Source organism: Ascaphus truei, chromosome 2, assembly GCF_040206685.1.
Source record: "Ascaphus truei isolate aAscTru1 chromosome 2, aAscTru1.hap1, whole genome shotgun sequence".
In the NCBI taxonomy this organism is placed as follows: domain Eukaryota; kingdom Metazoa; phylum Chordata; class Amphibia; order Anura; family Ascaphidae; genus Ascaphus; species Ascaphus truei.
The window spans coordinates 31,634,371-31,651,058 of record NC_134484.1 but is presented as its reverse complement, the minus strand read 5'-3'; the positions used below and the strand labels follow the sequence as shown (position 1 = coordinate 31,651,058).

At 40.3% G+C, this 16,688-nt stretch overlaps 1 protein-coding gene across 1 annotated transcript in view; it reads left to right on the top strand.

The window, feature by feature from the left end:
- Window positions 1-16,301, top strand: part of TG (thyroglobulin) — a 240,109-nt gene extending 223,808 nt beyond the window's left edge. The window contains exons 45-48 of the mRNA XM_075588461.1: window positions 201-308; window positions 13,362-13,502; window positions 13,761-13,951; window positions 15,970-16,301. Of these exons, the coding sequence (XP_075444576.1) occupies window positions 201-308; window positions 13,362-13,502; window positions 13,761-13,951; window positions 15,970-16,085 (556 nt within the window). The 3' untranslated portion in view covers window positions 16,086-16,301. The remainder of the gene's footprint in view (window positions 1-200; window positions 309-13,361; window positions 13,503-13,760; window positions 13,952-15,969) is intronic.
- Window positions 16,302-16,688: the final 387 nt, after the last annotated feature.

Here is a 16,688-nt window from a genome sequence, read left to right as displayed (position 1 = left end):
CAAACCCACTATTTTTATTTTGTGTCTACTCATGATGCATCAGAATAGCGGCCTTTACTGCATCTGTAATTGAAGTCGATACCAGACATGTGAATAAACTTGTTCTGTTCCTTATATTTCCAATTGAATCTAATCTAAATATAATATAATATAATATTATAAAAAAAATAATCAATCATTTTGCAATTCCCAATTTCCAGAGACCATTTTATTGCCTGTCCAGTGGTCCAGATGGCGAGACACTGGTCGGAAAATTCCAAGGGCAATGTGTTTATGTACCATGTCCCTGAAAGCTTCGCACAAAGCAGGTAAGGCTGCAGATTCTTGATATTATTTGCGTTCCCCATGGCAGGTGTAGAATCAGACCCTAAATGATCTGTATTGTCATAAAGGAGACACTCCCTCATTCAGTGTCCTTGGAAGGTATATTAAAAGTGCAATCCCACATAGTCCGCCTGTTGAATTTCCTAGGGGCCTCTGAATGGGGGAAGCATTTGGGTTTTCTTTACCCTTACCGCACCTTGTCCTTATCAGAGAACCAATAAAGTTAAGGAGGGGTGAGGAGGGGACACTCCAGTGGTGCAAGCACTTGCTGAACACGCAGTGGCAGGCAAAAGGGAAAATGCCAGAGGAAATCAAACCCCTCGCAAATCTAACTTACAAAAACAAAGAAAATACTTTGTGTCGGATTTGGATAAAAACGTATCAATGACCCAGCTGAGAACCCTTAAACTTGTCACTGGAATTAGTTTACTTTGGTCCTAGCAAGTATTGCCCCTTTAAAGAAGCATTGCCTCTTGGGATTTTTTGTTGTTGTACTAGGTTTGAATTGGCTGCTTCCTCAGATATTTACCGTGTAAGTGGCTGCCAGTAGTAGCTCCGGCTGGGCACCCAATATGGTGGCCCAATGGTACCTCATTCCGCGGGCCAATAGGAAGCCACAACCACAGCCCTTGCAGCTTCCCATTTGCCCGTGTGAAACAGGACCTTTCAACTGACTGAGATACTTACAGCAAATTTAGAGGTATGTATATTGGGGAGCTGGGGGTACCCAGAGCTGAAATTAACGGGGTTCAGATCCAAAGATGCCCTGTTTCCTACCTAAGTGCGAAAGAAATTTGTGTTTTTTTTAAAGGCACAGATGCTTTCAAATTAGGACTAATAAATCTTCATTATTAGGATTGAGTTTGTTGCCTTGTTGACTTCTTGCATAGACCCATGGACTTAAATTGAGTCTTATTTTTAATGTTAGAAGTATTCAGAAGCTAAAGGTAATACTTCAATCCTCAACATGCAAGATCTAGTTACTTGGACTTTCAAAGCAATAGAAATGTTGTCTAAGACTCCTACTAAATGTTATAATTAAGTAATAATTCCCGAAGAACAGGGCATTAGTGGCCAATAATGCCCTGGCTGGAAGAGTTGAAGGCCCGAGGCGAAGCGCACACACACATACAACATAGCAGCTCTACACACACACACACACACACACACACACACACACACACACACACACACACACACACACACACACACACACACACACACCACACACACTGCTGCTACACACACACACTGCTGCTACTGTCACGCTTGTGCTCTCCTCACAAGCGCAGGGAAAGGGTAGGACACGTTAGCAAGGTGGGGAGGCCGCAGGGGATACGAAGGGAGTAAGTTGTCGCGCAGCTTGGGATCGGCGCACGTAGTCCCGTGACCGCACCGCGCGCATGAGAATGCTCAACGCGTCCGTCGGTGCGGTGCCTACTCAGAGACACGAGTGATCCCGCTGCATGTGCGCGCATGAACTGACAGCAGAGCGGGAGTGCGCGCGTTCTCAGGGTCCAACGCAGGGGTGTGGGAAGCCAACGCTTCAGCACGGGAGTCTGGAAACAGAAACCAGGAACATGGAACATGGTAAAAGACTTGTGGGAAGCGCAGGTGTCGCCGTGTGTGAAAATAGTGATGAATATATATATAGTGTGGTCTATTTAACAAGAAAAAATAGCAAATGGGGACTCACAACCTCACAAAAAAAGGAGTTCCAACAATATGAAGATGATGTGGAGGACTTGCCAGATGAGAGGTGCCAAACTTCAACAGGATATAACCTCAATGCAAAAGATGACACTCTTAGTGCAACATTGTATGTTTCACCATAAATAACATTTATAGGCAATAAGATTTGCACTCACATTTTGCACAATGTGCATAGACACATAAAATATCGATGCGCAGCTTCTGGGTCACTTCCAGCTCCACTCTCGAAATCGTGGGATCGCGTCGCGTCACTTCCGGTTTCGGCCGTCGCGTCACTTCCGGTTTTCGAGCGATCGATTTTGGATGTAAATCACGATTGAGAGGGGGTTCAGGAGACACACCAATGCTGCTGCTGTTCACTCTACGCGTTTCGCTTGTCACCAAGCTTCGTCAGGAGTACTCCTGACGAAGCTTGGTGACAAGCGAAACGCGTAGAGTGAACAGCAGCAGCATTGGTGTGTCTCCTGAACCCCCTCTCAATCGTGATTTACATCCAAAATCGATCGCTCGAAAACCGGAAGTGACGCGACGGCCGAAACCGGAAGTGACGTGACGCGATCCCACGATTTCGAGAGTGGAGCTGGAAGTGACCCAGAAGCTGCGCATCGATATTTTATGTGTCTATGCACATTGTGCAAAATGTGAGTGCAAATCTTATTGCCTATAAATGTTATTTATGGTGAAACATACAATGTTGCACTAAGAGTGTCATCTTTTGCATTGAGGTTATATCCTGTTGAAGTTTGGCACCTCTCATCTGGCAAGTCCTCCACATCATCTTCATATTGTTGGAACTCCTTTTTTTGTGAGGTTGTGAGTCCCCATTTGCTATTTTTTCTTGTTAAATAGACCACACTATATATATATTCATCACTATTTTCACACATGGCGACACCTGCGCTTCCCACAAGTCTTTTACCTACAATCAACAAAAGGGAAATTGGACTTTCCCTTCAGGGTTAAGCTGCAAAGTCTACCGGTTTTTATATTAATTCTATTATCACCATTATTATTTATCACTAATTGTAATTGTTACACCTCTAATAGTAGCGCCTCACATCCCTTTGTTTGCACATGGAACATGGGCATGGAGTCCAGAGCACAAGGTAACATCCAGAGAAGGATTGCTTCTTGGAGAACGACCAGACTTCTTAAAGGCATAGTGACAGAAACAGCAAGGTGCAGCGAAACTAAACATAACATAAGGGTTCTTAGTCTAATCCATTGGCCAAGGAATTATAAGCCTGCTACCACGTCAAGGTGAACCCTACTTAGCAGGTACCTACACTACCCGACGGTAAACTAACCTCAGTAGTATAAGAGTGACTGTCCCAGTCTTCCGGAATCCACAGGAGATAAATAAAGGTCCCAAGGAGGTCCAGGCAGGAACAGTACGCGATGAATACTAGCAGGCACCAGGGCAGGCAGCAAAAGACTAAATGCAAAGAGAAAGTCAAAGAGAGGCTTACTTCCTGTCAGGAGGAAGAGGGCAGGATTTGCCAGGAAGCAAGATGGCGTTGCTTGCTTCAGAATCCTTAAAGACACAGGATCTTGACTCGCAGCTAGAAGGCGGCGATCAGAAGTAAACAGGTAAGGAAGGAACACGCCGCAGGGGGCGTGTTCCACGCATCGTTACAGCTACACACACACACACACACAACAGTACACCACATACAAACTGCTGCTGCTACACCCATAAACACTGCTACTGACACACACAAAGAAACTGCAGCCACAAAAACTGCAGACAGCCACTTACTTTGCAGACCCACCCCCCAAATCAACTGAATCTGCTCAGTCACACAATCTCAGTCAGCTCTGTTTCACGAGGGAGGGGGAGGAGTCAACCTATGGATGATACTTCCTGACCAATCCCCTGCCCTGTGTCAGAGCTGTTCCTGTCTTCTAACCAATCCCCTGCCCTGTCTTAGAGCTGTTCTGAAAGCTGATTGGCTGGAAATAAACACATTGAAAATATACACAATGCAAGCTGCAAAAATTCTAGGCATTACTGATTGGATAATGCCTGCAATTGTAACCAATCATAGAGCAGGGATTTCAATAATGCCCGGAATTTTACTGCTTTAGCCTATAATTGTGGTTATGGTAATTTTGACAGCAAAGAGGTCTTACACGTTTGGTGCATGAAATGCTTTAAATAAAAGCACTTGTCTTTTTCGTCTTGTAAACCAGTGTTTTCCACACATCCCCCCGTGACCCGCGGCCACACCAGGTTTCTGTGACAACCACCTACTGTAACATTATAATAATATGCAAAACAAAAGTGCATTCACCTGGATGCAAGTGCATTGGTTATTCCCAAACCCTGGTGTGGCAGTGGGTCCCAAGGAGAGGTTGGGAAGACACTGTTGTAAACGGTTAATAACAAAATTATCCAAAAACTCTGTGTAAATGTATCTCGCTTATGTGATCCGCCAAAAAACCCTCTTTTTTTTTTAATTTGCTTTGGTAAAACATGAAATTCCTTCAGAGACAGATGAAATGAGACATAAAAGATATTACATATTTACCCCGCATACATCATACATCATACATGAAAAATGGGATCTCTTTCAAACATTTAATGAATTTTATTTTATGAAGAGAATATTCGAGACATAAAGAAACAAAAAGCACATATGCTACATGAAGAAAATGTGTTCTTAGTCTTGCAAAAACAACCATTTGGCTGGTACATGTATCAAGACATCGAGGGGTAATTCATAATAATAAACAGCATGCAACCAAATATAAATACAATAGATTTTATAGACATTTTATAAACGAAATAACCATGTTAGTCCAGTTGCAATAATGCAAAATAAATGAATAATTCAGTATTAGGTAATACCTTTTTTATTTGGACTAACGATTGATATTAAAAGACAAGCTTTTGAGAGTTTTCATCTGTTCGTCAGGTCAGCAATACTGAGTTACAAAGATTCCACAAGTTTAACACAGATGTAAAATCCAAGATACCAATCTAAGTAGATTAAGGTAGAGAAGGAATGGCAGGGGGAATAGTAAATAAAGACAAGGCAATAGTGAGAAATGTGGAGAGCATGTAGGATTAGAGTTGAGCAAATTTTTGGGACGGATTTGGATCTGCAACGGTTCAGCCGGTTCCTTAGGTCCGTGGATCAATCTCAGAAAGGGCGATTCGTGTTTTGCGGATTTTTTATTATTATAGCCAATACAATCTGAGGACTCAGCAACCCGTTGGCGGATTCTTTAACATCTGCCCACGGATTGAATTCTTTAAATCCGTCAACGGATTGTATCAAATTACGGTTTTTGATGAATCCGCATGGAATAAAACCGACCAAATCCGTTTGCGGATTTTACACTGCGAAACTAATTTTTTGGGGGAAATCAGGGAAACGGATTTGGGCTGATTCGCCCAGCTCTATGTAGGACCATATATCGATCAGTAGTGCAAAGTAGACATTTTAACATACGTGTGTATGATGGGGCTTTCTTCAGCAGGGGGCCAGAGGCAAACAAGGGGAAAATATTGACAAAGATGTGTGCAGCTGGTGCTTCAAAGTTTAATAGTATCCATATGACAACTGTGATTCTCCACTAGGGCCACTCCAATGACTGATAAACATCTGTGGTCAGTACCCCTTGCCAGGGACTGAGGGACAAGTACCTAGTGCTTACAAGCACACCATAAATAGTACAACTAGTGTCCCACATATAAAGCTGCCATGAAGTATATGGAAATAGGAACAACTCTCTGTGTAAGTTCCTTGATCCTCCAGTGTGGTCTAAATGGCGGGTTCCAAACGGCGTGCTGATCCGCCCAACAACGTAAGCAAACAAGGTAGAAAAAGGAAAAAGGGCAGAGCACTGCCAGAAAAACAGAGGAGGCTCACGTTTGAAAATAAAAATTATTTATTGGATAAGTGAATCATAACAGACACTTAGGTAGGCCGCGACGCACCTAAGTGTTTCGGTTGACACGCCCTTTATCATGGTGTTATTGCTTGGGATACAGCCGGTGTATAAATACAACTCCAGACCGCGCCACGAGTGACGTCAGAACTCCCATATAATCAGATTAGCGCTCCTTCGACTAAGAAATCTAATTGGTTGAAGTGCCATATCAATACAAGAAACTTTATTCAAACAGTATCGGCTTACATGAACACCCAAAGGATTGGTCATACATAAAGACCAATAAATTTCCAATAAACATGGATGACAACAAAACAAATTTTATTTATGCTATATCGGAACAAACAACTCTCTACAATAATAAAAAGAGAGCTGTGACGTCAGTCACTGACTAACAACATACAGTATGCATTAATAATAAATGATTAAAATCAGAAATCAACAAAAGTAATAAGAATAATAACTTTATGAAAGAATACCTTTAACTAAAAGAAGAAATTTAAAAAAGAAATTAAAAAATCAATTGAAGAAATATTTATGAAAAAATAAAAAACACAAACACAGAAAAAAATATCAAGAAAAACAGCATGAAGAGCACACAAGAAGAATCAATAGCAATGTAATAAATAGCCATAATATCATATATCCCCATATCTGACCAAAAAGCCTCTGATCTCAGTTCTTGATGAGGTGAATGCATCTATACATAATTAACCTAAGGATAATCCAGTACAGGTCTGTATATATATATATTGTCCCTCTTCAGTTTGGTCAAAAGGCATGATTTTATATACTCAGAAATAAATCCAACATGTATATAGAGATATGTTATTAACAAAAGCTTCAAGTGTGTATCTTGTTACTTAATCAAGACATTCTATAAGAAAGCCACATCCCATGCATAGGAGACAGAATGATGATAACCTATACATTCCAGAGTCCACGAAATTTCACATGGGCCCATTTGTCAGAAATGTAAAACATAAAGACTCATCCCCAAGGATAATATGATCATATGGGGAGGTTTAAACATTCCTTTCAAATCATAGGCACATGAAAGGACACCAAAATAGGATTGCAAGAGTAGAGGGAGGACCACAGGATCAGAGAAAATGTCCAAGCTCCCAATCTGTATTGAGACCAAGAGGGACCTTGGTTTCCAAAGAAAAGATCCAGTAGGCTTCCCTCTGGTCAAGCCTCTTAATACGATTACCTCCTCTAACATGTGGAGGAATAAACTCAACTCCGCAGAATTTCAAGTATCTACTATCCCCCATGGGCAGTGTGTACAATGTAGTGGGACTAGATGAATAATATCTTTGTTTGATAAGTCTAACGTGTTCCATGACATGCACCTTCAAACACCTCGTGGTCCATCCCACATATTGTTTCCCACATCCCCAAGTGTGGAGGTAAATAACATATGCGGTTTTACAATTGATGAAGCTCTGTATATGGAATTCTTCTTTAGTTATAGTGCTTTTGAAAGTCTTGGACGGTAACATTAGATTACAAATTTTACAGGAACCACACGTGTAAGACCCCATAGCCAGTTGTCTAGATCTATTAGTGTGTGATGAAAATAAACTGGATGTGAGGGAATTTGAGATGGTTTTAGCCTTTCTAAACACAATTTTGGGGCTCGATGGTAAATCCTGCCCCAAGACTGGATCCAGGCGCAGGATATCCCAGTGAAAATATTGAAAAGCCCATCTTTGGCACAAACATGACAGAGAGAATCTGTTGCAGCTTTCATTTCAGTTGAATTATGTCACTCCCATAACAAGGAGAATCGGGACCCCATCTGCAGGATCAGCAGCAGATTTCAAAATCCGCCGCCCCATGCCACTTGCCTGTGTGGCCGCCTCCTTTGTGCGTTCCTCCTTCTCATTTTGGCATCCCAGCGTCAAATGAGGGCCCGGACGTCACGAATGACATTGTGTCATGTTGATGTCGCGATGTCACATTGCCATGGCAACGAGACGCCGTGTGACGCCATGTTCGTGACGTCCGTAGCGTCATTTGACGCTGGGATTCCAAACGAGCAGGAGGGCGACAGCACGGAGGTGACCAACACAGGCAAGTGCATTTCCAATAGGCCTGAGAGTGCTGCAAAATGTTGCCACTTGGGCCTAATATGAAATCTGACACTGGGCAGGATACATCATGTAATTGACGCAAATTAACAAATTTGAGCAACATAAATTGTAAACTGTGAAAGCGTAGAAATAAAATCAATGAGTCAAGGGTTCAAAGTAACAAGTGAGTTTATCAACCCCATGGTACAAGTGAGAGAGAATTCAAAAAGAACTCAGGCCTCTAAAGAAATATTGCTTGGTATCACATTTTTATACATTTCAAAATGAGTAATACGCCCTTTAAGGGGGCTGGCTTAGAGATAAAAACTATATGATGACCTATACAAAAATACATATTGATATCTAAATATGCTGCATACGCTATATTCTTATCCTATAATTTTACCATAATGTGGGCCTCTTGACCTTGTAACATAAGGGAGTTACTCTGTCCAGCCCTGTGTGTACTGTAGCTGTCAGATAACAGAACCTAAGGTCAGCAGGAATATCTAAGATAGGAAAAACCTCTTACAATTGCATTTTCAATTCTTGCATGCCTCGTTGGAATTACACAAGGGCGAGTTACATCTAGAAGCGATACTCTGCAGAATCAATCATTCACAGATCAAACACGAATAAAACAAATAAGCATACATACAAGCAAATACTCAAAATAGCGGTTAGGCCAAAATGGAGGTGATAGCCACACACATTATCTCAATCTTCACAAAACCAAATGAGATTTGTGTCTGGTTATGGATGATACGAAGGGGGTAGAGCGAAGACATCCTTGAGCGCAATGCAAGAGTCAGGATGGTGAATAGCGAGAAATTAGGGCTGAGATATAAGGAGGGGCAGAAGAGTTTTAAGCTTTACAAGTGAGGAGGAGAATTAAGTGCGAGATGCAGGATTTGATAGGAAGCCAGGAGAGGGATTTCGGCAGAGGAGACACTGAGACAGATTTAGGAAAGAGATAGTGATTCTGGCAGCAGCGTTTAGGATAGATTGTAGGGGAACATATAGAACACCTACGAGCTCATATTGAACCCCCAAAATACCCACAACATATATAAGCATATAAGTTTCACTGAGGAGTGCTACTGAGCATGGCAATATATATATTTAAAACCAGAGACATAACATAAAACACAGACAAAGCTCAGTGCACATCCAGAAAAACTTATATACGGTACAGTGCCTAAATATACATGTATAAATAACTAATAAATAAAATGGTCTTTTAGTTTAACATTTTGGCCAAATTGTTGTAAGCCCTTGAGCCAACTGCACGGCCGACCATGTTTCAAGGGTCCCTACACTAATATAAATTCTTAATAACCTGTGCATTGCCAGGAAGAATGATTTATAATAAATCTGTCAAAATTAGTTGCAAAAGTTCTAAGTCTGATTGAAGCTTTTATTAACCTGTACATTACCAGGAAAAGCACTCTGTAATAGATTTGTCAAAATCACACTGTAAGCAGGCAAGTTCCCCTGAGAGTGGGAGATGCCATGGAGTGAGCTTTTAACCATTTAAATGTGGGAGGGAGTTAGCTTCAATTAGATAGGAGGTTGCCACCCTCCAATCAGCTAAGACTAGCTGAACAAGAATTATAAAACATACAGAACACCTACAAGCTCATATTGAACCCCCAAAATACCCACAACATATATATAAGCATATAAGTTTCACAGAGGAGTGCTACTGAGCATGGCAATATATATTTAAAACCAGACATACCATAAAACACAGACAAAGCTCAGTGCACATCCAGAAAAACTTATATACGGTACAGTGCCTAAATATACATGTATAAATAACTAATAAATAAAATGGTCTTTTAGTTTAACATTTTGGCTAAATTATTGTAAGCCCTTGAGCCAACTGCACAGCAGACCACGTTTCAAGGGTCCCTACACTAATATAAATTCTTAATAACCTGTGCATTGCCAGGAAGAATGATTTATAATAAATATTAGTTATTTATACATGTACATTTAGGCACTGTACCGTATATAAGTTTTTCTGGATGTGCACTGAGCTTTGTCTGTGTTTTATGTTATGTCTCTAGATTGTAGGGGAGACAGGTGAGAGGCAGGAAGTCCGGACAGCAGGAGGTTACACTAATTGAGACGGGAGAGAATGAGGGCCGGAGTCAGAGTTTTAGCAGTCAAGCAACAGAGGAAAGTATCTTTGTGATATTGCAGAGGAAAAAGTGACAGGTTTTAGAAACGTTTTGACTGTGAGAGAAGAATAGTTATTTACCATGAATCTCACATATTACCAAAATATTAATTTCAGCCAAAACTGAGACAAATTTGCACTGTTTTTCTGGTTTCTCATCAAAAAGTATTGTAATCTACAACCATAATATTCAGCATCCACAGCACCCCGACGTCCCCTGTGTTACTTGCCATGTCCATGTGCCTAGATCAGGGGTGGCCAAGTCCAGTCCTCAGTGGCCAGAGGGAGAGAGACCATATTTAAATTGGCTTATTTCCCAGCTATCAAGTAAATGGGTCCTTTGCTAATTTATAATATACTACTAATAATAAGGGGGGGGGGGAGGTTATATAACGCTGACAGTGTACACAGGGCTGTATATATAATTTTGTAGACATACTCCCAGAATTTCTGGTGTCTTTCTGTTTCTCCTGTAGCTTATAAATAGTTATTGATGGCAGCAGTGGTTGGGGTGCACGGGGTAGTGTTAACATTACATAGGTTTCTTTAGTGGTTACTGTACATCAATTTATTGTCTCGCTCCTTCTGCTGCCCCACCGTATACTGTACTGCAACAGACTGTATGTTGGATTCTTACAAATAAACATTCATATCCATAATTTTCGTAGGGAATTATATTTTTTAGAATGATATTGTCACAAATTCTATTGGTAGATGCGGCTTACAAAATATTAGTAGAGATTTCCCGGCATGACTGAACAAGAGATCATAAAAACGTATTTCATTTTTTGATAACCAAATCCCACACGTGGAATGTTTGACATAGCTCACGTGCTCGTGCATGCAGTTCCTTCAGATGTGCAGCACCTGTAATTGCACTTCCCAGGCACAGGACTAAAGAGGTCTTTTCTGTTTCACAATGTGGGCGTTAATGCCATAATATTGCACAATGTCAACATTATCAAAATACATTTTGACAAGCACATCAAAAATGTTTATTCTTAAAGTATGAAGGAAATACAATTTTTTTCATTCTATGTTGCCCAAAGATCTGGGGGGTGGCGGGGAGGGGGGATGCATAGTGAAGTACAGTAAAAGGTAAAATAATTCTGACTCAAGGAATCACTGTGCAGGTCATGACTAAACTCAAAGATTTGTGTGTCAGGTCTTTAGCAGCCATGGTATGGGTACATTGTTAGTTGTGTTGTTGAAATCATTTACATTAAAGCATTTCATGGTTATATATTATACATATAATAATATAATAAAATCATTTAATTTCCATTACAAACACTCAGAATGTGTCAAAACAAAAACAAAAGGGGTTTGATGAAGCCAAGTATATTTTATTTTTTGGCTAATTTTGAACAGCTGAACAACTGTACAGTTTTCAAGGTGTGCAATAGATTGAAAAAGAAAAGTTGTTGGAGAAAGAACATTACATTTTTACTGTCATCTAATAGAAAATAAAACCGCAAGGAAAAAAAATAGAAGGCAAGGTTATCTTGCTGTTAAAGCAACAATCCAATGTTTTTTTTGTTTTTTTTTAAATCATAGGATTGAAGCAGGGGGCATCCGAAGCTGAACCCCATTAATTTCAGCTCCAGGGAACGCCTGCTTCCGGGATATTTACCCCCATAAGGGGGTGCTGGTAACCACCCTGGCTTGGCAAGCAGGGATAACGGAATAGTCGCTTTCAAAGCTCCTGCTCCCTGCGAGCCAATAGGAAACCGTGATGTCATGCGGTGTTACTTCCCATTGGCTCAAGTGACCGGGGAATTTCAACTTTGCCAAGACCCACCGTTCAGAGGTCTGAATCTCAGGAAGCAGGGGTCCCAGAGCTGAAAAGAATGGGGTACACCTATAGAGAACACCAGCTTCCGACCTATGTTAAAAAATAATAAATTAAAAAAGCGAATTAATTGATATTTGAAGTACCTTTTTACTTAAAGCTTGTTTTTTTTAAATATATGCCATATCTTTTGAATACGTACATTTTGTGAACATACATCAGCTATTAGCTTTCCACCTGATATTGTAGTTGACTTGAGATTAGTGATCCAGCTTTGTACTTAACACTATGGGCTGAAACATGAATTTATAAAGGTGCTAGCATATATATTTTACATAACCCTGCTACTGTACATAAAGGGAACAGCAACTGTAGGAGAAATCTCCAGCCACAACATTTCCTTTGTAAAATAGCCTTGGGCTGTTGTGCGATCGTAGCTGAATGTACCTGTGCTCCAGGTATATAGAAATATGCTACATATGTAGGTAGGGCACACATTACTATGTATTACTACAGTAATAGACGTGTGTGTGTTGTACACTGTACAGGTAGTCCACACTTTACAACGTTCCGCTTTCCGTCGGACGCGTTTTCCGACGGCGGCTAATGCAATCAAAAAATGCATTATCCACCGCAAGTTTCGCGTGTCCGACGGATACCGCCACTGGTTAACATTGGTCCCGCTTTCCAACAATCTGCTATCCGACAGGAGTTTGCGGGACGCATTGTCGGATAAGCGAAGACTCACTGTATTCATTGACTGAGCAAGGTAGTAGAACTCTCGAAAGCTTGTCCTCAAATATCATTTCGTCAGCCAAAAAGAAAGGTATCGCCTAATGCCGAAATACATGTACATTTAATTTTATATATTAAATATTTTTCTTGCTTTTTGATGCAAAAACCTGTTGTATCTGTTCTTCTCCTCCACACTCTACCAGTTTGTGTGCAGTTTTGGCCCCCAGGCAGCTACAATTTCTTTAGTAGATGGCTACTATTTCTTGATATAGATATACACACACTGTATCTACTGTAGTGCCGACGGTTATTCTAAAACAAAGCTGGGGCAATCTCCAAAAAGACCCGGGTACATGCTGGGTATATGCTGCAACATTTCACACATTTCTGCAGGCAGACTAATGGCCCATCGGATTAACAGCGGGGGTCCCTGGCAGTCCCATTCAAACTGAATAGGACTGCCAGGAACCCCTGCTGTGTTAATCCGATGGGCCATTAGTCTCTGCAGAAATGTCACTGAAATGTACACAGCATGTACCTGGCAAGTTTAAGGCAAGTTTAAGGCAAGTTTTAGAATACTCATTGGCTCGTCTGTATATATGGTATAAACCCATTTTCTTTCTTTTTCTTCCAGCTCTGGCCTGGACCTCCCAGAAGATGTTATCTATGCATTTGGTCTTCCCTTTCACCCAAACTATAAAAATCAATTTTCTACGGAGGAACAAAATCTTTCTCTAAAGATAATGCAATATGTGACTAACTTTGTAAGAACAGGGTATGTATATATGTAAATACGTTCATGCCACCATGCACCACTATGTATATACTGTATTGTGTATGTGTCATGATTTATTCCGGTTTTTACTGTGCTGTTAGATAAGGATTTTCAGTTTTATCTGTGCTGAATGGATGATATACTGTATAAGATAACTCATTTAAGTGGGGAGATTTTAATGCCGTGCAACGCACATGTAAAGTTATTTTTCTGCCTCTTTTGACACATTTTTCTCCTGTCTTGTCTTTTCTAATTCAGAAATCCTAATTTCCCGTACACCTTTTCAAGAAAAGTGACCAGGACTTTACCAACTTGGCCCGTGTTCCTGGCACACAACAATGGAGATAACTTCAAGGAATGGAGTCGTTTGCTGTTAAATCATCAAGGATTGAAAAAAGCAGAATGTTCGTTTTGGAATGAATACATCCAGTCACTTAAAGCAGCTTCAAGTAAGTTGTACATTAAAACAAAAAGAGAGATCCGAATCAAACGGCTTAGCCGATGTCACGCAGCTGTCTCGTTTTTCGTCAGGGCAGAGCTGCCAATGAGACTGCAGATGCCTTAGCAGTGATAACGTGGTAGAAAAAGATGGGGGAAATGGGGAAAATAGTGAAGAATAAACAAGTAGGAAAACAGGAGAGAGGAGGGTGATCCTATTGTTGTGGTGCACTCCCCAGTTGTATAAGTAATGAATGGCTGGGCACAGATTGGCCACAGAAAACTTGTATGTTCTTCTGATTGGGATCACTAACTAAAGCCTTATTGTCATACCCATTAACAATGGGGTTAAAGAACTGCTGTGAGCAGTAAAAAAAACAATTCTACACTTTAATCAGGCTGGCTACACTATTGTTAGCTAAAGACAGAGGGTTAAAAGTAATATATATATATATATATATATATATATATATATACACACACACACACACACACACACACACACACACACACACACACACACACACACACACACACACACACACACACACACACACACACACACACACACACACACACACACACACACATCTTCACCAGGTAAGATGAGGCTGATAGCTACTGTAGCTACACCTGTAAGGGTAATTAGGTGTAGGAATCAGGGTAGACTGATAGCTATTAAACAGCTATCACTTGCAATGATACTGTGCTGGTTGAAAGACATACAACTTTTATATCAAAAAAACACTTAAAGCCCTAAGTGTTAAAAATATTGCAGTGGGCAAAAGTGATTGAATGCTGTGAGGTCTGAGAGTAGAGTAATTGCTAAATTATCCGCGTACATAAAGGAAACCTTAACATACAACGTATAAATCGGTACAGGGAAACATAGGTATAAGGTGGGTGATTGGTATACAATTCTACTGTATCCATTTCAGTATGAAAATACATCAGTGTCTTAATCTGTGGTGTTAACATGTAACCAACATCCATTTAGAAGTTCCCCAACCACTCTGTAAATTGTAATTTCTGTTAGCCTCCAATTCATAGTATAAATCCCTATAGTGCTGCTGGAGACCGTTAAACTAAAGAGGGATAGAGACAGAGGTAAATAGGACGGAATCGCTACATTAGGTAACCCCGTGAAAGCTCAGGGAGGGAAATCCACCCCCTATATAGCGCCCCTCTCAGACCTCTCGGAGGCGCTCTGTCAGTGATGACATCTGTTGCACTGTGAACCCGATGTGCTTTTCGCCACTTAGTGGAAAATGTTTTTGGAGCCTCAGGTAGCCCCCCTGTTCTAGTATAGCATTATAGCATTATTTGTATACTCTCAATCTGTCAGTTTGAGCGCAGTATCCCTTTCTCTCCCCCCCCCCCCCCCCCCCAAAAGTGGTGGAATTAAAAAAAAAACATCACCCCAAAATAAACCGTGTTATATAGTCTTCAAAATGCTTCTTAGGTGGTGCTTGCATTACTGGCCACATTTTATCATGTAACTATAGCTGCTCAGTTAAAGTGCATGGCACATTGTACACCTGCAGTCTGCCTCTGTTCGTTCTGTAAGTCTTTGCAATTAGAAGTCTAAACCGTACCTGCCTATTTGGTACTATTTCTGAATCTAACAGAAGCTCAAATCTGAGACTGTGTGATCAAAGTGGTTTGTGTGCACTATAAGATACACAAAAAAAGTAAATATGCAATTGATTCAGTAGATGGCTTTTTAATATCACCTGCAAAGTGAAAAATACGTGGTTGGATGCTCCATTTCACATGATATCTCTTGCTCTCTTCCCTCTAAACTGATACATGTCAGACAGCTCCAGTGCACAGCAGTGCAGGTCTGTATTGTAAGTTAACACCTGGGGGGAAAGAATAGACCACAAGGTGGTTGCATACTGATGAACCGCAGTCTTGTGAGGGATATACAGGATATCTTTAGCACATGGTGTATCCTCTTTGCTTAAATATATTCCATTGTACAGTAACTGGAGTTAAAATCTTATATTTTTTATGTTTTGTCTTTTAGATGCACAAAGTGACATTCCACCCACAAAAAATAGCCTTGGAAGTATATTAGCAGGGGGGTTTATATCTACTGCCACACAAAGCCGCCCAAAGGAAGAAAAGGATGCTTACAACTAGCAGAGGCTTATTTGAAGAATGAATGGGAAATGCATGGTGCTTTCAGTTTTACATGAATCATTTCATTGCAGTATCACTGACCTACAGTAGATCAATGATTGTCAGATTTCTGCTTTTACTAAAATGTTTTTTTTATGTGTAGTCAAAATGTAAAACTGTACTTTTAATATGGCCACAGTGAATATTTTCTTTCTGTGCCGCAATAAACAAATTCAAAATGTGTCATTTCTGTGATCTGTTATTGGAAGCGCGGCATCTTAGAAATATTACAAATGTGAAATATATTGCAGTTCAGTCATTTCATTTAACAAAGCTTTAAATCATGGGTTCATTCACTCTTACTCCTAAAACACAGACAGGAATAAATATCAAGGTGAAAATCTTTGCCCATAGAACACAATAATTACATTAAATTATTGGGGAACCCTTATTGTTTTATTATGGTCATATATAATATTTTATTATGTAAAATAAAATATATTTTTCCATTTGGGAGAAATATTTAGGGTGCAATTTTTGTTTGGTGGACCCTTTGGAATTCATGCCAATATGAATTTTCTGAAAACAGCGCAACTAAGAAATGGTAAATGCAACACTGGAATA